This window comes from Python bivittatus, unplaced genomic scaffold (genome assembly GCF_059951505.1).
Source record: "Python bivittatus isolate LINGU-HERP-01145 unplaced genomic scaffold, Pbiv_v1 ctg000080_np1212, whole genome shotgun sequence".
NCBI lineage: Eukaryota > Metazoa > Chordata > Lepidosauria > Squamata > Pythonidae > Python > Python bivittatus.
In genome coordinates this window covers 31,609,959-31,633,500 of record NW_028277035.1, presented here as the reverse complement: position 1 = coordinate 31,633,500, position 23,542 = coordinate 31,609,959, and the positions used below count along the sequence as shown (strand labels likewise).

Genomic DNA, 23,542 nt, shown 5'->3' with positions numbered 1-23,542 from the left:
CAGCATCTGGCTGCTACTTAGCCTCTTCATACCTATGGAAGCAGTAAGGGTGTACTTAGTTTTTCACACATGGCTCCTCCATTTTGGCTTTGTGTAAAATAAATGACGACATGGTGTAATATGTCATGTGTTGTTGTTCACCTGAGGTTGTATTTACCTACTTTTGAGAACTGCTAAGGACCAGATGATTTTTATTATGTTCTGATACGTAAAGCCATAGAACTTAAAGAGGATGTACTTTCTTTTTCACACAACTGTACATTTGCAAGGAGCTTCTTCTAGAAAAAAAAAAAAAGCCCATTTATTTATTTACAGTATCTGTAGCCTGCCCCAATCCTAATGGACTCTGGGCAGGCTGCAACTAGGCCAAACACAATACAATACAAAACTTAAAACAAAATTTTCAATAATCAAACATCAATGGTACTGAATAAATGAAACTAACCTAGGGATCAAATGCATATCAGAGCATGGCTGCCTTAAACTACTTACAGAAAACAAAGGCTTGGGGCTCTCTATACCTCTGGGGGAAGAGTATTCTATTGAATGGGGCTGCCACTGAGAAGGTCTATCACCTAGGCCACCCTCCATGTACTTTGTAAGGGAGGAGACCCACAAAAGGGCCTCTCTCAATAACTGGATGGACAGATGTAAGTCAGAAGTATCCTGGTGCTGTCCTATAAAGGGCTCTAAAGGTGATGACCATCAATCTGAATTGTGCTTGGAAGCTGACTAGCAACCCATGCAGCAACTTGAAAATGAGTATTTTGCCTAACAGGGTTGCCCTGTCAGAAGTTTGGCTGCCGCATTTGATATCCGTTATAGTTTCCAGGTCAGCTCCAAAGGCAGAACCATATTGAATGTATTATCACAGTCCAGCCAACTGGTGATCAGCATGAGTTACTGTTGCCAGGCATCTCATTCCAGGTAGAGTTGTAATTGGTACACTAGCCAAAGCTGGGGGAAGATTCCCCTGGCCACAGCTTCCACCTGCTGTTTAAGAAAGAGCTGGGAATCCAGGAGAAATCCAAGGTCACAAACCAACTCCTTGAGGGGAAGGGGGCGTGTGAGTAGCCCAGCCAACATTCCCAAAATATCTACTGACAACTAGAAACTCTATCTTGATAGAGTTTAATCTGAGCTTATTTTACCCAATCTTCACAGCATCCAGGCACCAGTTAAAGACTACTATGACATTTTTTGGTTGGCAATGCATAACTGGGTGTCATCAGCATATTGATGACACCCCACTTCAAACTGATAAATGGCCTGTACTCATATGTATATACCATATCCAATAACATGGGGGAGAGCTCTGGGACATACCACATAGGAATTTCCAAGGGCTGTCTCTCCATGACACCAACTGGAACTGCCCACTTGGGAGGAAGAGGAATGATCATAAAACTGTTCCTAATTCCCAATCCCTGCAGACAATCCCAAAGGGTACTCCAGTTGACGGTAGTGAATGCCACTGAGAGGTCCAATAGGACCAAAAGCAGAACATCCTATCTAGGTCTCAGCAAAAGTAATTGAGCAAAACGACCAATGCTGTTTCAGTCCTGAATCCTGACTGAAATCCTGTTTCATTTAGGATATTTTGTAGCTGATTTGCTACCCACCTTCTAAACCACCTTTACAAGGAAGAACGGGTTGGAAACTTGATGAACATTATGAAAGGCAGCCAGACCTAGGGGAGGCCTCTTCAGAAGACAGATTACTGCCTCTTTCAAAGCAAGCGGCATTACGTCTAGCCCCCAAGAGACACTGATTATCTCGGGGAGCCTGCTGCTCATGCCCCACTTAGCTATCCAAAGAAGCCAGGAGGGCCACAGATCAAACCCACAGGTGGCAGAATTCAGACTACCAAGGACCCTATGCACTTCCTTGGGCTTCAGAAGATCAAAAAAATCCCAGATTATAACACAAACACTGTCTTGCTCACCAGTGGACTCTGCCCAATTGACATTCTCTTATCTTTAAAAAGTACTTGTACCTATTCACTGCGCAAGGAAATTGGGTTGTAACCAACTGCAAGTGAGAAACTGTTCAATTTAAAATAAAGGTGAAGAGCCTGGCAACAGTGTGCAGACCAGTTCTCACGATTCAGTTATCTCCAAGAGATTATTCACATATCACCAGTAGAACATTATGTTCTACTTTGCTAAATTTCCCTGGATCATCAAGCTACTGGGGGAGGAGAGAAAGAATAAGTTTAGATTATATTTAATTCTCCGAAATTAAAACTGTACCAGGAATACCTAGAAATGTACACCCAATGTTAGATTTAAAATAAGAATAGAAATTGTTATCAAAACTCCTGTCTGCATATATAGCAAAGATCTTGTTTAAAATTATGTAAAGTACAGATCCAGAAGCAAGAATTTCTCATTGAGAAATGAGAACTGTTCAGAAATAGTATTCATAATATTCCAATTGTGAACCTATCCATATGAAAATTTCAAGATCCTTCTTAAAGTCTTTTAACTTGGGGTTGGTTTCTCACAGACCAACACACTCATCCAGAAATTTTATTTTAGTTTTTAATCTGCAGATATATTTTGAAACTTCACTCACTAAGAAATCTAGAGTTCTCAAAAATATTTCTTAGCTGTGTAATTTGGAAAATTAACTTGCAATATAAGAAGGCAGGAATACCTTATACTATTATTTTTCTTCCTTTTAAAAGGGCTTACTCCTGGAGACAGAAACCTTTCTGGAGAGCTAATAAAAATCTGAAAAGAACTGCTACTCCTGGTATTTTACGAAGGTGTGAATAACAGGGCTCACATAAACCTTGTGTCAGTTCCTAAAGATCTCCAAAATTTGCCACCAAATTAAAACATATATGTGGTGGAAGGGGAAATAATTAAACACAGACTTGGAGAATAATTATATTAACTCTATTTTAATGTGATTGTAAATAAAATTATTCTTTTTTTGTCTTGCTCCCTCTCCGCTACTTTCTGGAGCGAGGCCCCTGGTATGCATTTCAAAGGTCAAGTATGGCGGAGTAAAGTTAGGCACACCTGGAATAAGCAACATTTGCAGGGAGCACAAGGGGGAGAAGGGACAGGCAGAGTGACACAGTATTGTGGTGTCACAACGCAAGCCCTGCACATTCTTTGCTTGCGTCACGACATCGCACAACTGCCCAAAGGGGTGGAGCTTGCAGTACAATGCTTCTTTCTGCACTGTGACAAAAGCACTGAGATACTGAAGATGCCACTGCCTGGAAAATAGGCTTATCAAACTTTCAAGTCTGGTGAAACAGAATTTGTGGATTTTTCCTATTACCTCAATGGACCAACCCCAGCTGTATGACTGAAGTTGACAATGGAACCCACCCCATCCCCATGCTTACATACTACCAAAACCAATCACTGCAAAAAAGTGTGGAATGAAGGTGGCATAGCTTGAAAAAGATTACAACAGAGATATGAACAGAATAAGACTGAATAATGCTAAGATTTTAAATTCACTGGGTTTCCCCCCCCAAAAATAGTATCAGAGCCTGGCATTTCCCTATCCCCAATGAAAAGATATAAATTATTAGTTCATCAGTATTAGTTCATTACCTTATTGTACACATTAAACCACTCAGGATGATGATTCATCTTTTCAGCCTGAAGAGCTACCCGAGTCATAAAACCAAAGGCCTGCATAAAAAAAAAGAAAATTAAAAATTAAATGCATGTGTAATTTTTAAAATAAAGCATTTTATGATTACATTCTGCATATGCATGAGGAGAAAAGTGAAATCAAAAAGTTAAAAAAAAAGAAAGCAAGCACGTATAGGCCTGATACATGCAGTTGTATTTTTACTAATTAAATTTTACTAGTAATGGAGAATGGCACCAAGAAAGTGTGTCACAGAGATTATTTTGGAAATTGTTACAGAAGTCTGATGAAGCAGGCAAGGTTTGTATCCTTACACTGCAGGTATGGAAAATACCGGCTTATCTAACACTAATGAATTCATGGACAGGGTGTGATTTGATCCAAAGGCTTCCAGAAACAAAGCAAAATTATATGTGCTCTATTTCACCCGCTCTGTCTTGTGCAAAACAAAATCTACAGTTTACATACACGCAAACAGTATGTGAGTGCTTAAAATATCAAGAATCCAATATTATACAGTGATTTTCCCTTGCTAAAGCGAAACATACTGATCTCAAAATAAGACTAAAAACCTAATTGAAAGATTATTTTAACAGCAATAAATCTGTGATACATTAAGTATGATCTTTTAAAGTCCGTGTATCTATCAATATACTGAAGTCCAGTTATAAAAATGTTTCCACAAAAAAAAAAACATGTTCAATCCTATGACAGCAATTTTGACTAAACATATAATCAAGAAACAGTATAATAGTTGATAATAGTTTCAGTATTTTTTCCTCTAGCTCTGCTGACTGAATGAAGTATGACTCTGCAAACCACTTGGCCAGTCAGATGAATGCAATCATTACAATCAGAGCAAATTATTCCAAAAAAGTTTTTCATTTACAAATCATCAAACTGTTGGCAGTTGAAACATTATTTGCTCCCCAGTAAATCACAGAATTGCAGCCATTGTTTCACTTGATTTTGAATTACATTTCAAAGTCAAACCACTGTAAAAAGCAGTTTTGAAACTTAAAAGTTTTGAAACTATTTTTGGAAGTACTACTAGCTTTAGTTTTTAATAGTTCTAAAATAAGGCATTTTCTGACACGATTTAGAGTATTTACTTTATTCTCAACAAGAGAAATTTACTAATGTTTCCACTAGTGATCTGCAAAGGTAATGCAGTTGGCCTCCAGTATAGGCATCCATTAAAAATAATAAATAGCAAACATCTCATGAGATTACTAAATATCCTGAGGTTTTGGGGTTCCAACTGACATCTTGTGAGATTTTGGGTAAAAATGCCAAAAAAATTGCAAGATCCTGAAAGTTCTGAGCTATTTATTTTTTAAAATCCTGTGTTTAGGTCCCAATATTGCTCTCTGAGAAAGCCATGCATGTCATGCTGTCCACAAGCACTATGTTGCTAATCCTGGCTGAGATTACGGTCCTCAAAAAGAAAATATTGGGAATTGCTGATGTAAACCACAGTAAGCAAATCAAAGGTTAAACAGTAGTAGCCAACTGAGTTGGGACTTTTTTTTTTTTCTTTTTTTTTTAGTATTAAGGATGTGATGATCCTTGCCTTTTGAAATTTAATTTTATGGACTATTGAGCACAAGCTAAAAAAAGTTAATCACATTAAAGTCCCAATGAAACTATTAATGTCACTCAAGTTATTTGCTACAATAGCATTTGAAGGAATTCTTGGTGTTCAAAGGTTCTATGACATTTTAAAATATGTAGAGATCTTATAAAATTATTTTCATAACATGGTATAAAAATTTACCTTGCTCCAGTTAGGTTTATATGCACATCTAACCATAACTTGGTTTACAGTCCATTTTAAACCCTCACAGCAGCCTCCCCCTTACATATATTTTCTACCATGAAAATGAAAAGCAGGTCTGTTGAAGTAATTTCAGCAGAGCAATCTCCATTAAGCCTCCTAAATACTTCCCTTGCTAATTAAATGAAATCAGAACTTTATTGTTTATGGATCACCTTTTGTATCTGTAGGCTTATAACCTTCTTTTTATAAAATACAATTGGGAATGGGAAAAAAGCTATTTAGGATTGATTATATATGAAAACATTATTACATAATCAGTTTGGACATTTCTTCACGTCTTGAAACATAATCAGTAATTGGGTGTAATTGGTGATCAAGGAAACTATCTGGTGATCAATTAAAGTAATTACCAGATTCCGGCAACACAACCAATCTTAATTTGAGCAAGAGTCTGCAATTCTTCAACTTTAATTTAAAATAATGAATATTATTAAGCAGTCTGTGAGCCAAGATCATGGTCAAGCATACGTGGTATGGCAGTAGTCAAATTAGTTTTGGTAAGTTTTGTTTACCAGCAAGCCAAACACTTCATGTTAGAAAGTGTTTTGTTTATTTTGAAAAAAAAATCCACCATGGCCTTGACCTTCGTATCAGCACTATTGTTAAGCTTACCACAACAAGGATATTTTAGCATCTGGATTTTTTTTTCCAACTCATTGAGCAGGTCTTAAAATAATTCAATAGAAAAAGAGCACCAAGTTCTAGTGAATAAGCTTACATATTGAAGACTGGGGTTTTGTTTTTGTTTTTTTGTTCCTAAGAATCAAAAATTGTCTTGGAGAGCATTCTGGGAGAATCTTATTACAGTAGGACTGATATAAGATGTATAGGGAAAAAATACAATTTGCACATTTGTATTATACAATTTGCATTCAATTACATTTTTCTTAACAAGTTTAGCCAAGACAACTGCTATATTTTTTCAGCTTAGTGGTTTAGTTCCAAAATTAACCTCTCATCAGAACAAACCTTTTCTCCTCCTGGAAGAGTTGCTTCTGACCTAAGAGGAGAAAAATTCTCCCTTTTGCACACGTTGTTCCTTAAACTTTACATATTACAGCTTGCATCCTTCCCATTACATTTCTGCATTGCAACACTCAAGTACAAGACTCTTCCTCTTGCTTGTATAAAAATTAACAAAACAATTCTATTATATTTTCTTTTGCCGCTCATGGTCCTTTTAATCCAAACATTTTCATTACAGCTTATCTAATAACTCATCTAAAGTGCTATGTGATTTTTTTTTAACAGAAAGAGAAAGAATCCTCAAAGAAAAACAGCAACAATATAAATATTTATTCATTATGCATGCCTTCAATTCTTTAAGCATTCAATAGGGGAAAAATACATTAATCCCACGATACCTAGCCTGTGGCTTCCAACGGGTCAATATTCCATTAATAGCTGCATTATTTTTGACAGTAAAGATTAAATTTCTTGATAATTTTCTAATTAATTAAAGTTGCTGGTATCAATAGAAGTGAATACATGTAGCTCAGGGTTGAACTGTGCCTTGGGGTTCTCTGGGGGTGGTTGTTTTCTTGCAAACGTTTCATTACCCGGCCACTGAAGATGTTATCTAGCCAGGTAATGAAACGTTTGCAAGAAAACAACCACCCCCAGAGAACCCGAAGGACTCCACAGTTGCTGGTATGTCATCATGGGTCTATGGGCATCTGATCTCAGAATAATTTTTACTTAAAAATATACAGTACCTGATGCATCTACTTCTATATTAGCATTACTGCAGCACATCATATATATTATAGTCTAATACATATTATTCTATTATTCATATAATATGAAACACACATACTAATCAATCTCAGGATTAATATAGTTTCTGAGAAAATATCACAAATCTTCTGAAGGTCATACTATGTTTAGAAAGTTACTTATTTCATTGATATCTTTCACAAAACTGGATTCAACTAACTTCACAATTTTCTTTTTATATTAACAACTATGATTAAACATATTGCTGGAATTAAGCTTAATTAAAATCAATATAAAATGTTGCTGCATAAACGGCTGTTAGACTGTAAAATATCAGTGTTAGGAACAAATGTACTACATTGACTTCCACTAAACCTTTTATAACTAATAATCAAATACAGGTTAAATGCGTCAAGGAGATTCATCAATGTTATACGGAAGTCTACTCAATAACCACATCCAGAAAGTAAGAGGAAACATAATATTAGACAGGAATGAATTATTAATGTATTACACAGAGCAAAGGTTCAGACTGACCATTATTTTGTTCTGGACAAGGACCCAATGAATGGGAAACTATCAAACAAAATATGAAGGCTACAGACACACCCTGTTTTCTATGCAAATCTCTAAACAGAATTTTTTAAAATTGGATTTTATGAAGCTTTTAATTAAGTTTCCTAAAATTATAGTACAATTAAATTAACTCCTATTGCTACACAAAAGAGTTATACCTTGGTTTAAGTATATCCAAAAAAAGATTCTGGATATGTTTGAACTAACAACTTAAAAGACACAAGGAAACAGAAAAAATGGCAACAGTATACACTAGTTTCTTTAAGTTTCTTAAAGTGATGTCCGAGGACTCATGGGGGCCCTGCAAGAACCTCTCAGGCGTCTGGGAAATCAAAATTATTTGCCAGATATTGAAGAAATTTGCAAAAATTTAAAACAATGTCACTCTTCTCATTATTATGTTTTATTGTTTAAAAAAAAAGGTATTTCATGAAAAATATTTTATTTAATATCTAATTGGTTTAATATTGTTATGTTATTTTAATATTGTTATGTTATATTAATGTTATTTTTACATGATTCAAGAGATGGGCAGCCCTATAAATTGAATAAATGAATAAATATTCCAAGAATGTGTCAATTATAATATGGTCAATATTGATAAATATAATCCATACAAACAAAAGCTCTTTTGGGGTCCTCCATAATTTTAAAAGTGGAAAGGGGTCCTGAGAGCAAAAAATTTAAGAAACACTGGTCTAGACAACTAGCCTACTGTGGAAACATGGGCTCTGCAGTCTTCCATGTAGATTACATTTAAAATGGTTCACTTTCAGAAGAATATAAAAATTATTCATGCATAATACCTTCACTGTATTTTAACCTATTCTACATACTAAATCATTCTGAGCTAAAAATATAGATTCTTTCTTTCTAATTCAAGCAGGATACATCACACTGGAATGCAATTGGACTACTGGAAGCCTTATCTTCACAGCTCATTCATATACTGTATAAGAGAGATTCTATGAATTAATACCTAATGAAAGGTCAGACAGAACCTAACCTAACCTAACCTAACCTAACCTAACCTAACCTAACCTAACCTAACCTAACCTAACCTAACCTAACCTCTATTTCTATATTCTTCCAAGACCTTACATAGAAAAGTCTTTACTCTTTTTACTACAACTGTAGGCTATGGTTTCCAACTTGTTTACAATTATTATGGTGAAGAAACTAGCTAGTCAGCTCTGTATCAAACATTTTGACAGCAAAAGCACAAACTCTGATCTATTTTAAGTAGTTTGCCACTCTGTGTAATCTTGTAAAAGCCATTCTTGCCTTTGATATTTAGAATGTTTACACGTCATATGTTATTCAAACAATGTTTTACATATTAACAAATAATGTGATCGAAACTTCATGTTAGATCAAATTCTTCAACAAGTGTCTTGCCAAAATGCTGTGATTTTCCTATAAAATTATTCCAATTTGTTGATCTTACATTGGATGAAACATACTGTAACAATCTTCATAATTTATGTCCTTTTGGGACACCATGATTTAAAGTAACATAATACAGACCAGCACCACTGCTAATCTAAACCACCTGACCAGATAAACAACAGTTTCCCCTTCTCTCTTCACTGAGGACATTTCTGTTTATTGTCATATGATTTGCTAATTTTCAAGAAATGAAGAATAAATGCAGCCAAGTCAAACTGTGGGTAAGAGGAATGGGCTATTACACACTGGAATATTTTTACACTCAAGTTATTAACATAATGTCAAAAGTTTCAGGAGTTTCAAGGAAAAGTAGGTTAAATGGTTACAAGTATTTATACAAAAAATATCAATAACTAAAGAAGAAAATAGTTTAAATCAATATAATTTAATCTCAGTTAGTTTTAGGAGCTACATATTTTAAAGGCCATCCAAACAATGACATTCCCATCAAAATGATGCTACAGACACTTTTACCAGGTCCCTCAGTGAGTTAAAACAGTGGATCAGAAATCAGGTGGAAACATTCATTTAAGGCAGTAAAATTAGCACACAACTGGCATTAGGTAGAGTGCAAATGAATACCAATTTTATATCAGAGCAGTGGAGAGAATGGTCAAGAGGGAAAAATTATGTTTAAGAATGTTCTGCAATTATACCTTTATTTTTTTATTATTGCAAAGAGTTTTTGGTTCCATTTGAGACCAAAAGAAGAGTTTTAAATTCCTTTTATTTATGAAGAAACAACTGGCAATGTTTAGAATTTTTATTTTATAAAGTAGAATGCCATAAATAAACTTATATATACCTATTCAATATGTATGGATTTCTCACAATCATTCAAATATACCTGACATAATACATCATCTAAACTAAAGAAGCAATTTACAAAGTTATGATCAATTTCATCTAAATGACAGATCAAACATCATATGCAATTAGTTCTATGAACACAAAAGGGGCTCAAATTTGCTTTATTCAGATATTTCTTTTTTTCCATCTCCAATCAATGATGGCAAATGGTCTTTAGTAAAACTAAGAAAAGGTGTGATATGGTTTCAAGGCCAGCTGTCTGTCCATATGCATTTGAATTAACTTAAATATCCTGGGAGGGGTGCATGTGTTTTCTGACCCACACCTTAAATTCCTAAGCTCTTAGACTCTGTAGCAGTGAGATCTGATGGCCCCCAACTCTGCTGTTGTTTAGAAGAGCTGTGAAGACCTGGCTCTTCCCACAGGCCTTTGACAAGGAAGAATGAAGCCCCTTCCTTCGTTTCCATCTGCTCTGTCATTCTTGCCACCTTTTCTTTTTTTTTCTTCCTTTTAACTCATTCTATTGTAATTTTCTTGTTTTTATTGTTGTGAGCAGAGTTGTTGGGAGTCAGGAGGCACACAAGTTTAATTAATTAATTAATTAGTTTGCTGGAATACAATTCTGACAAATCCTATTCATCTTTAAGTATATTGCCCAGATACATCTTTATTTTTCTTAAAGTATGATTTGCATTTCTTCAGTATGAGACATTTTCCAGATTCAAGGAAAGGTGTTTTTTTTTTTAGTTTATCTTTTATTTAAAGCATTTAAAATAAACCTTATAACACAAAAATAGTAAAAACACCAGATGAAGCTTTTAAAAACTGAATGCAAATGTTAGATGTTCTATGTTTGATCACAGAATATCTGTTGCCAATCAACATCTCATTTCTCCATATGTTAGTTATCATGCATTGCACTTAGAATCAGAAAATAAAGATACCTTTTTCTTAGGAAATGCAAGAAATGGGTGAATGTTTGTATTTTTGTTACAGTAAATGGGCTTTTCAGCTTCTAACCAAAACATTGTACTTCAGAGTTTGCCAGTATAAATTTCCAAGTTCTAAGCAGGAAAGCACCTGTTCATGCAATCAGTTGCTTTACATAATGAAGCCTGTGTTAAATTCAAAAAAGTAAAGTTCAAAGTTTACTGGATAAAGTTAACTCCAAGGGCTGCTTTGTTATAACTTTCCAGGAAAAATAAAACATTTAGGCTCTTCTTCTGATTAGAGTAGAAGCTTTTGAACAAATCCTTCACATGACTTTTATTTACCAGAATATTCTGTATACTACAACAAAACATTATCTTACATTCACTTTAACTAAATCCTGTTTGATAGTGGTACACAAAATATTTCAAATTATCAGCTGTCCTGACATTCCTGGAAGGGTTCCAACACTGTTCTGATCATTCCAGAAGTGTTCTGGGCTCAAGCTTAAAACTCCAGGTATAAATTCAGATCATTTTACATTATACCATTTGACATTATTAACCTTTGAGAAAAGTAGAATAACATAATTTTATTTATTTATTTATCTATTTATTCGATTTATACAGCTGCCCATCCCACATACATGACTCTAAGTAGCTTACTTAATAGACATTAAACTTAATTTACTAACTTAATAGCTATTCTCAGTGTAATATTGCCCTTATTATGGTAGGTACGAATATGCACATACTGTAGAAATACAAAGAGCCAGATACAATACAATACAATACAATACAAAGATACAGATACATTCATTCAATCCATTTGGATTTATAGGAAAATCTTTTGAAAAATATATCAAGCATATCAACCAAGAAAATAAAACAGACAATAAACATATTTTTGTGCAGACTATTCACACAAAAACCATCTGGTCACTTCCATTCCATGGGGGGAGGGGGAGGGAATTGGGCCAGGGGTTAAGGTGAAGGGCTTGCAGGATTTACATTCAGGCAGGATACTCCCAATGACAATTCTGAATTCTAGGCACAAAGTACTTTCCAATTTTCTATTTTCACCTTTTATTAGCCAAGACCTATTCCAATCCATAAATTAGTAGAATTTGTAGGAATTATACTTGCGTTGACCTCTTCACACTTACAAACTATGGCTGTCTTGAAGCTGCGAAGCATAGATTCCTTCAATTAGTTTCCTAGGTATGTGCAAAAATATTCTATTATGTTTTAAAAGCAGGGTGACCTCAATAGAGACTTGGATTAGCTTTATCTTTGAGGCCACTGGTTAGAATTGGTTTTCATTCCAATTATTTGAACTGTTAATCCAGGCTGACAATTTCAAACTGAGGTGGAAGAAAATTCTATCAAGCTCTCCAGATTTTGTAATGAACTGAAGTTCAATCCAGACAAGATGCTGTTAGTAGATAAACCTGCTCCAGATGGGACCCCACTCCCCCAAAACAACTTGATTCATAACTTGGGTGTGCTTCTGATCTAGAGGTACAGACAGCCTCTGAGATGCCAATAAATTTCACCAGTTTAGGCTGATGCACCAGCTACACCCCCGTGATAATCCAACTCCTGGTAACCTCTTTTTTAGATTATGGTAATGCTTTTTATGTGGGCCAGTTCTTGAAGAAGTTTCACAAATCTTAGTAGGCTGCACAATAATTCTCTAGAACTGGGTAACATGAACACATTGTATCAATTCCTGTTCTCAGTTAACTTCTGCTCCCAGTTCAGTGTGCTGGTTTTAACCTATAAACATGTTCATTGCACTGGAACACAGTACCTGAAGGAATGCCTTGTACTGGATATTTCTACTAGTACCCTAAAAACAATGTCAGAGGGCCTCCTCCAGATACCATTTCACACTGAGGCCCAGCAGGTGGCTACCCAAGCCCAGGTGTATTCAGTGGTTGCTCACTAACTTGAAATGTTCTCCCTATTGAGGTATGCCTGACACTGTTTTAATTCTTTTTCGGGGGGGGCAAGATATTTTATTTTCCCAAGCATCTTAGTAATTTTGATCTTCTACTGCTGGTTTTATAATTGGTTCACTTTATTTCTCATTATATTTTATATATTTTATTTCTTATTATTATTAAAAAATGTTACATGTTTTATTTAATGTTTTAATTCATATTTTAAGAATAAGAATTTTAATTTTATTTATTTTGTACCTTCAAGTCAATCTTCACTCCTGACTACTACAGGAACAAATCCATGCAGTTTTCTTGGCAACCTTTTCAGAAGTGATTTGCTGTTACCTTCTTCCTAGGACTGAAAGTGACTGGCCCAAAGTCATCCAGAACTCAGTGTCCCAGCTTCTAGTCCAGTGCCTTTAATCAGTACACTCTTAAATATTTAACAAATTCAATCTCACTCAGCCTGAAGAAGGCAAGGAAACTATTAAAAAAAATGGGATTCCGATCTACAGAGATATTTGAATGCTTTCTGTAAATAATATCTATACTTGGCAATAAAGCAATGTTTTAATCCAGCTGCTTGTCTATTGTCTGCTGCACTGCACTGATTTTTCACACTCAGTTCAGCATTTTGCATGTTTGCATATTAGAGGACAGATTCAGGAAATTCTGTATGAGCCACAACTGCACCTTTGTGGCAGAAAGGAAACAGAAACAATGGAACATGCCTTGCTTCACTACTCCCCTATTCTTCAAAACCTGACAAACTAATTTCATGGTCCTTTACTTAGTAATAGATAATATGTGTCTTCAAGAATGATCATATTCTGTGTGGCTGCCAACTCTATAAAGCAGGGTATGATGAATTCATTGGAGGTATCCTTTAAAGCTATACAGAGTATAATTAACTTTACATGTTTCAGGATTAAAAATATTCCACCTTGTAACCCGTTTTAGGGAGTGGTAAAAAGAAAATATGGAATCTGATTGTGAACTTCTAACTTTCAAAATCTTACTTGCAGATGGGCAATACTAGTATTATTGGTGTTTCTACAAGTGTTATATATTCTGGCTCATTCTCTCTTTTATGCTTTTGTTTTATCTATTTGTACTCAAAGGACAATAATAAACATAACCATTTGTATAAATGCACACATTTTTACAGATTGAACCCAACAACTGATTGTAGTCATATAAAAGCAAACTAATATTATGTTAAATAAGATTAAAAATACAAATATTACAATAGTTACAACCCTGGGGCAGCCAAAGACTATTTTGGAAATTTTTATTCCAAACATATTTTAATTAATGTTACCATTGCTTTCTAAAACAAATCTCCTGAGAGACATCATCTTTGTTAAAACAGTTAAGTCACATATCTTTTAAATTAACTCATTTGGAATAAAAAATATTATTTAACTACCAAGTTGTCACAGATCTCAGGCCTAATTCAGTGCTTAGGGCAGGTATGTAAAATATTATTTGCATTTGGAATTCAGCTCAAGTAATTAAAAAAAAAAAAGAAACCTATCTAAGACAGCAGTATATTTCCCAGCATGGTACTGTCCCCATCATATACAAACCATTCCTTGGCTCAGATCCTTCAAACATTTTGAAGCCTACATAGAATAGCTGGTCTAGGTCTCTTGCTGAAAAATGGGAGAAATTATAATTGCTGTACCACAGCTTGCTGAAATGGTATAATTTTGCCACACTGGCCACTGGATGTTGACAGAAATGAAGAATGATACTAGGGCCTATCTGGGAGTATAGACTTTTCCACACCAACATTCTCCAAATGAACAGCTTATACGCAGCTGGTTGAATCTACACTCAAGCCTGGATCACAACAACACACTAAATCATAGTATAGTTTGTTTGGTTTTGACTTACTGTATCTTGTAAACCTAGCCACTGTAGTTTGTAATATATAAATCAGTTTGTTGCTCAGTATGGTATATGAACATAGACAATTGTTTGTTCAAAAAACCTTGGAAAAACAAATCATACCATTATGTTGTGTGAACCTATTTTCAATTATACTTAGGTTAGACTTGATTATAACTAACTTAAATCCCATTAATTTCAATGGATCTACTTATCTATAAGTCTGGATGCAACCCATATTTAATCAAAGCATGAAATATATGAGTTATATTTCAGAATGAATGAGACTTTAGATCCTAATAAAATAAGCAATCAGGAAAAGCAAAGTTATACTAACCCAGCATTATATGTGTGGTTTTCCTTCTTTAGCATCCATAAAAATACTCAGTGAAATCTCTCTCTCTCTCTCTCTCTCTCTCTCTTTAAATCTATTTTAGGATGTTACTTTGTACAGATTTTTAACATCCTATCTAAATTTAAACTAAATTTCTACAAATATTTTGATGTGTCCTGAATAGTACAAGGTAAACAGGGGGAAAGTCTGACAAGCTTTATTTGGCAGAGGGGAGGTGAGAAAAAGAGTCTAAACAAAGAAAATTGTTTTCATTTCATTAGGTTTGCAGATTTTTGATTGGATTCAAAGATACAGGCATTCAGCTTCCCCTAAAATCAATTGGTCTTAAGCAAGTTATGACTATTTTTTATACTGATCTTCTTTGGACTTAAATGTAACTAATTCATTCTGTGTTCCACATGTTATGAGTATGATTACTCAATTAAAGTATTTAAGCTATGATTATATCACCACTCATTAGAAAATCAACCTTGCTGAATTTAGTGGGACTTACTTCTGAGTATAGAAGAAGATTGCAGTGTTAACCATGTTAAAAATCTGTCTTCAATCCTGAGTGATGCAACAGATAAACAAAAACTGTCATATTTGGGACTTTTAACAAACTGGCTAAACAGCAAATATTTTGCCATGATACACTGTTTCTCCTTTCTAATATATGTTGATGAAAATGAAAATAAAAGACTACAGTGTTCAGGAATCTAAGAGAGACCCCTTAAATTGAGATTCTAAAACATGTTTAATTGAATATAGTCACATTTATAGACTAAAACAAATAAGATGATTCTTTAGCAAGCCATATAAAAACTAAAGGATACAAGTTAAATTAAATTAAAGGATACCACCAGTTAAAGAAACATTGTTATTTTGTGAAGCAAGCAACTCTAATCCACTTCTAATTGTTCAACACTAATCCATTTCTAACTGATCTAGATGTTATATTGTAATTATAATAGTATAATTATAACGTTATAATACAACTTTGAATTGGTCCTCAGTTTCTAGAGGAAAAGAAATATATAATTCACCTCACCACCATCACCCCCAATTTTAGACATGTTTATGTTACTTGACATAGCAGCAAGTTGTCTTTCTTGGTCTTGCCAAAACAAATACACCAAAACACAAAGCGGCAGGAAACAACAAAAATTGTGAGCTCCAGCAAACATATCTAAGGCTGATTTACAGCTTTCTGAAAACACAGAATGAAAAACTGTACTTGATCTCAACTGATAAACTGTGGCGCTGCCAGCGGTTTTGCTGAGCAGATGTAACATTTTAGCAAACGTGATTGTTTGTGAAAGAAATAATTTTGATCAAAAACAAAATTGCAGCCAGCACAAGTTCTGCACTTTGTCATTGTAATCTGCTCTGACAGGAAGCTGTAAGTGGAGATTCCTACTGTGAAAGGAGCAGATGTGAAAGGTCAGCCTTGGCCTGGAACTTCAAAACCGTTAACGTGTAAAACAGTGTGCATTAAAGCCTGAAACAGCTAACCACTGGATTAACGGATGTCCGCTAAGTGGGTTTGATGTTCTTTTGGCAAGTAATGGTTAATTTTTAAAATAGGTATAATTGTAGGGGTTTTTTTTCCCTCTTTCTCTCCCTCCCAATATCTTTTTACTAGCCAGAATCAATTTAATTACAAAGAAGATTTTTTAAATAATGTTTTTAGGAAGAAAGAAAAAACTATCTATATAGAGCTTTATTAACTTGTTCACAACAACCATTTCAAAGTAAGTGGAAGGGGTTAAAGAAAATTAGACCCAGCATTTGCATTAAAAGTTGCATCCAAGTTATTAGATATTTATTCCAAAGTACTTGTTAAATCTAAAAGACAAAATATTTAACTTTGTTTAAATGTCCAGTTGAGATACTGTTGGAAAACAGAGGCAATGCAAATATTATTCAGTCTTACACAGTGGAAGCAAAGCAGCTGAAAATAATACACATTACAGATGGAACAAACATTGATGGGTTTTTCAGACATGGCAGAACTCCAAATTTTAGTTAATCAAGTCATCTTACAAGTATTCAGCAGCTCAAATTAAGAATAAATAGTTGCCTTCCTTCTGCAACTGACCCAGCCATATGTGCCTCTTCTTCTGAATGTAATGAGGAATGGTAAGTAAGCAACTATTGAGATATTTGCAAAATACTGAAGCTGAAAGGTGGATTTTAAAATAAATAACTGTTGAATTCCTCTGTTAAATCCAGAACATCAAATCTATCATTCAAAAATACACCATTCTTAGTCCTTTCAAATAAACTGAGAATGAAAAACTATTTCAACAGATAGCTAGAAGGACTTTTTCCTCATTTAAACAATAGACAAAAAGCCAGGTTTGAAATTCCCCCAAACGTCAAAGAGCAATATGGCATATGGAGTAGAGGTTTTCAGGTCATTTATTCCAATTTCTTACATTGGTATTCAGTTTTTCCTCCAAAAACCATCGTTTTATATTTACACCAAGCTTGTGAATATTTTAGGCTGCCAAAGATCTTTATGGAAGAATTAGGATTTGATCTTCTGTTTTTCCAGCTCTATTCCAATCATTTCTCCTTACTGATTTTCCAAAAGAAACAATGTTTTAATGGATGCTACTTTAAAAAATAACTCTTTGAATTGCTAAATATTTTAATACACATTTAAATTCTTTACAAAATAATTAATAATCTGTAACGTCTTTTCAGCAGATTTGTTTGTATCAGCACAAAGCAAGCATGGAATTGTAAATTTTAAATTGCAAACATTGACTGTAAATTCTAGAAGTGTATGCATCCATAAATGTACATTCATTCAATTGATGGAAACCATTAGTGGTTTGTTTAATATGTAACTCTATCCTATAACCTACTGTTGGTTAACCAGGTGCAGAGGCCTTGTTAACATATAACATTACCTTTTAATGTGGTTTATTTGTTTTTGTTCAATGAGAAGCAAGAACCATCCCAAGAAAGAAGCCAGGTTTATAAACCACTATGGATCAGTTCATGTGTCACACTAAGCAAAAACTAACTGTGTAATGGCTTAGGACCATTTCAACTGAATAAGGCCTACACATAAAAATATCAGATTCAAATCACTGTTTGGGTACAAAATTCTCAAGGTACCCTGTGTAAGATACTGTATCGAAAGTTAATCAATACACAGGGTTATGTGATTAAGTATCACTTTGAGCTCCATTCAGTTAAGGAAGAAATAGATATATTATTTATTCATTTTTCAACTGTAACAAATAAATCAACTTGTAATGCTAACTTAAAAAAATTCAGAGCTACATCTTATAAAAACAGATCGTTTTAACATGTGCATACAAACTGAAAGTTACGAATCTCATTTTCCCCCACCCTAACCAGTATATTGTACTGTTCACAAAAATTCCAAATCTCATTTATTAAATTTCAAACTTCATGTTCCACATGTCATTCCATATACTGTAAGGATTTCCAGTGTCACCTCTGTACCATACAATTTGGTACAAGAAATTCTACCTCTCTTGGTAATATCATTTCTTATTTTGGTATTACATCACTATAGCATATCAAAAATTTTAGTAGATACAAAATATCATCTCAAAGGTAAAATTTTGTCCTGTGATCAACACTGTTTCTTTACTCAGTCAATGAGAAATTATAAACCAAAACAGGATCCAGGGTTACATCAAAATTATATAGATCTTTGGATTTTTGTTACCAATCTACTATTGTGCAAATCTGTGATGTAGTTACACCTGTGAATTCTACTTTTCATACTAAAAAGCCCTCAAAAGACACAGAAATATTTGTTCATTCATTTACTTACTTGCTGGATATATATCCTATCCCACCTTTCTTCCAGGAGCGCAAGGTGGTGTATACAGCACTCCCTCCTTCAAATTTTCCATACAACAACTAGCCTTGTGGGTTAGACTAGCCTGGCCCCAAAGCACCTGGTGTGTTTCCATGGCTAAGAGTGCAGCCTCAAAAGCAGACATGTTTCTCCATTTTCAAACACTGTAAATAATTCTGATTTATAGAACATCATTTTATGAGGGCAATGTTTATCAACGAACCAAATGAATACTGTTATAAACTTTGCAGGTAATCAGATCACAACATGTGGCAAAGGACATGTGAAGAATAGAAATTAGGCTGTTTAGAAAAGAACATGACAAACACAAACCAACCTTAGTGGATATAAAGCTCCTCTGAAATGTAATCAAATGCAACAGTGTATAAGAGAGACAAATACTCAACAGCAAAATTTTAAGACAATGAATCTAAAATAAAAAGAACATTAACTTGCCTTTGAATATAACTAACTGACAATATTAACAGTGCTCTTCTTTAGAAATGAAATAGAACAAATACAACCTATACCTGAGGCCAATCGTAAGTATATCTCAAAGAAGATTCACATGCAAGATAAATCTACAGTATCTGAAAACTTTATGTAGCCAAACAGCATTATTCTGTCCTCCATTTAACAAATCAACTTAATGAGCACTGGGAGGGCAATAAAAAATTAACAGCAGACTGATTTTTAAAAACTTTTAAAACATAATTCTGAAAACAAAATGTTGGAAAAACCCCTTCAATACTGGAATTCAAATTAAATCTAGATATTTCTAATAGCCTTGACAGGTTTAATCCTGGTTACGATGTAAATTTATGGTAAGCTGCTGTGATATTAGCCACAGGTGCTACTTTTAATATATAAGGCGCATCTGGCTGGGAATAAAATTTCTCAGAGGTCTAAAAATGACCTCACTATCAGACAATGGAGAAGGGAAACATAAGGCCACTATGACATATTAAAAAGCAATGGATGTCATTTATAATTGAATATCTGACATAGAATTCATTTTAAGGTTGCAGATTGTAGGCTAAAAGATATTTTAATGTTTTCAATACATTAAAAAGTATAAACATTTTTCAACCAAAGAGACAAAAGATGAAATATGCAAGACAGCTTATAGAATACTTTGACTGTGATAAATGTTCTTATATTTGATGAACAGAAAATACAAAGTAAACCGCTAAAAATATGAAAAAATAATATATCAAAACATATTAAATTCTCAAAAGTTTAGTAGTATTATACAGCAAGCTAGCTTATACCTATGAAAAAGCTGATTCCACTGAGGAATCAGTCAGTTAAAAACCTATGGGAAAAAGTCCAGTTCCAATGAAGTTGTGAACGTGCCTTTCACAGCCATGAAATATATAAAAAAGGATTCACGCCAAAAAATAATATGAAGATTATAAATACAGATCAGTACCTCTATTCATCACTAACCCTCCATTTATAAGTAGAAATAGTTGTTTCTGAAATGTAACGTTCTACAGAAGAGAAGCCAATTCTTCTATGTACATTCTAATGCTCAAAAAAAATCTAACTGTACAGAATCTGCATAATTGCAATAATTGTGGCTCTACAAAATTCACAGGCCAAGGCAGAAAGTGATCCAAGCATCAGAAAGTGAAGGATTACCAACTTGTAAAAGTAATCATTCACACCATACTGAATGCCACTGCAAACAGTTCTGTAACCTCAAAAGTTGGCCTGGCGGGAAAAGTTCCAAGGGAGGGGAATAAAAGGGCCTAAAAAGCCTCAATCTGCACATGGAAAGTCAGCTACAGTCCATTACAGTGCTAACATTTGGTGGTATGAATTAGAGAACAGCCCACACCATACATTTTCAGTTTAATCTATGAAACTTTAGAAAAAAAGATTTACTTCCAAGAGCCAAGCACAACTCAAAGGAGAAATTGAGTTATGCTCTAAATATACAAGGAGCTTTCCTAAACATCAAACCCTGCCCCAAGAAGTTCAACTGAAAAACCTTTTAGATTTCAGATAATCCTTCACAACATAAGTCACCCATTGCACTGAACCACAATCAGACCTGAAGCAAGCCTTCTACAGGGTATAGAACTCCAGTTTTCTCAAAATAAAATAAAGCTTGTATCATAACATAATGGGATAAGTCACCATTTTTTTCCCTTCAGGAAGAATATAAATTGATGTATTTGGGTCACATTAAAGTTGTACATTATAAGTCTTAATTTGCAGCTTTCTTCTTTTTTATATTGTTTGGTGGAGTGATATCACACAGGAACAATCCCTGCCTGGCTTATCTCAGACTTCGGAATCTTTCTGTAGATTCCAAACTGGTTTTCCCAAATCAATTTCTCTTAACAACTATCACTTGTTAGGAAAGAATCTACACATTCTCCTTTTCCAGTCAGGATTCCAACCCAGGCATGGGATAGAAGTCACACTGGTTGCTTACGTGAATGACCCATAGTACAACTTGGATGGGGAGAATGGAATCCTTTTGCTCCTGCTGAAACTCTCCATAGCTTCTGATTATGGTACCCTGGGCCACCTGCAAGGCTGGGATTAGAAGGCACTGTTTTGCCACTGTTCCAGTCCTTCCAAAGCAGAGACTTCCAAACAGTGGTAATGGGGGAAGAAAAATTGAGCCCTTGAACATTTCAGTATGGGGTACTATAGGGCTCAGACTTCTCCCTCATAATGTTCAGCACTTACATGAAGCTGCTGGGAGAGGTCATCTGTCAGCACATGGTGAGGCATCATCCATATATTGATGATATGCAGTTGTTTATCTCCACCCCAGGCCAAGTAGGAGATGAAGTAAAAGCCTCACCTCAATGCCTGGAAGTTGTTATAGTCTGCATAGGAAGAAATTAGCTCAGGCTTCAGCCCAGCAAGACAGAATGGCTGCTGATTCAAAAGCCATCTGAGTCCAAGATCATTCTATATTTGGTTCTAGATGTGACAGCACTCCTCCTGCTTGCCATCTGGAGGTGTTTCTGGATTTACAACTCCTGCTGGAAAAGCAGATAGAAACTGTGGCCAAGAAAGACTTTGCTAGTTTTGGCTGGCCTCCTAGTTGCAGTGTTTCCTGGAACAGGAGTCACTAGCAATGGTCACTCATGTACTTGTCACCTCATGGCTGGACTACTGTAACTTACTCCACCCAGGGCTGTCCCTGAAGATACTTGGAAGTTACAACTTCTACAAAATGCAGCAGCCCATCTGCTAACATGTGACAGCCATTAGCATCATATAACACCCCTGCTGCAGAAGTTGCACTGGTTGCCAGTTTGCTTCTTGGTGAAATGCAAAGTTCTGGTTATTACCTATAAAGACCTTTATGGCTTGGGACATGGGTATATTTGAGACTGCCTACTCCAAGTAGAAACTGCCCACCTAATACAACATAGCAGAGAGGACACGCTGGGACCTCCACCAACTGGGCGTCTGGAAATAAGTATTCTCTACTCCGGCTCCTCTTCTTTGGAACAGCTTGTTCCCTGGGGCGAGAATGGTATTCAGGAAAGTTGTGTTATATTATCACTTAAACAGTGGGTGTGGTGATATGCAGTGATGTTTCTCCTGGTAATTGAGAGGAGGGTGATGTTGCTATGAATGGTATCCCATTAGGAAATTCTTGTCACTTTTATTCAGAGGACATCTGTAATTTTCTTAGGTTATTTACTGTATGTTATCGTAGTTTGTAAGTCTGATTGCTGAACTGCAATATTAGACAGCATCATTCTGACAAATACTTCTCCACGTCTATGTGAAATAGGAATTTGCTTTCCCAAAAAAGATGAATGCAAATATTTTCAAGGAAACTACATTCCTTTTAAATTGATGTTAGTGCTCTCTCTCCCTCTCTCTCTCTATATATATATAAAGACTCCTGTTTATAAAATCAGGAGATTACCACATAGGAGCAAATGATCTAATAGATAATTAGATATTTTCTATGATAGAATGCTAGATAGAATGATCTATTAGGTTATCTAATACAGATAACAGAGAGAAACTTGTGTATTTTAGATTTATTTTGGTTCTAAGAAATTGATAGCTATGAAATTTCAACACTTAAAAAATATGATTTACCACACTATATGTAGTGCACGTTTTATATCATTACATGAACAACTGTGAAAGAACATTTACTACCATTTCAGGATTTTGAAATAACTGCAGATGAAGACAACAATTTTAAAAAATCTGCCCTTCCAGAAAGCTCTATTCATTTAAGCAGAATTCTGCATACATATTATTTTGTACTATTTTACTAGGAAACTACATGCATTCTTCCTTCACTAAATCTATTCTTTTATTGAAAAAGAGCCAGTTCGGTGTAATAATTAAAGGTATCAGACTAGAACCTAGAAGACCCTGAGTTCTAGTCCTACCTTAGGCATGAAGCCAGCTGGATAACTTTGGGCCAGTCACTCTCTCCTAGCCCTAGGAAGAAGGCAGTGGCAAACCATTCTGAAAATATTGCCAAGAATACTGAATAGACTTGTCCAGCCAGTTGCCAGGAGTCAAGACTGCCTTGAATACATGCATGCACGCACATGCACACATAATCATGCATTT

The 23,542-nt window shown here is 34.8% G+C and overlaps 1 protein-coding gene across 1 annotated transcript in view; it reads right to left on the bottom strand.

Moving 5' to 3' along the window:
- The window catches only part of PCBD2 (pterin-4 alpha-carbinolamine dehydratase 2), a 38,263-nt gene that overhangs the window by 5,027 nt on the left and 9,694 nt on the right, over nucleotides 1-23,542 (bottom strand). The window contains exon 3 of the mRNA XM_025168534.2: nucleotides 3,579-3,659. Within this exon, the coding sequence (XP_025024302.1) occupies nucleotides 3,579-3,659 (81 nt within the window). The remainder of the gene's footprint in view (nucleotides 1-3,578; nucleotides 3,660-23,542) is intronic.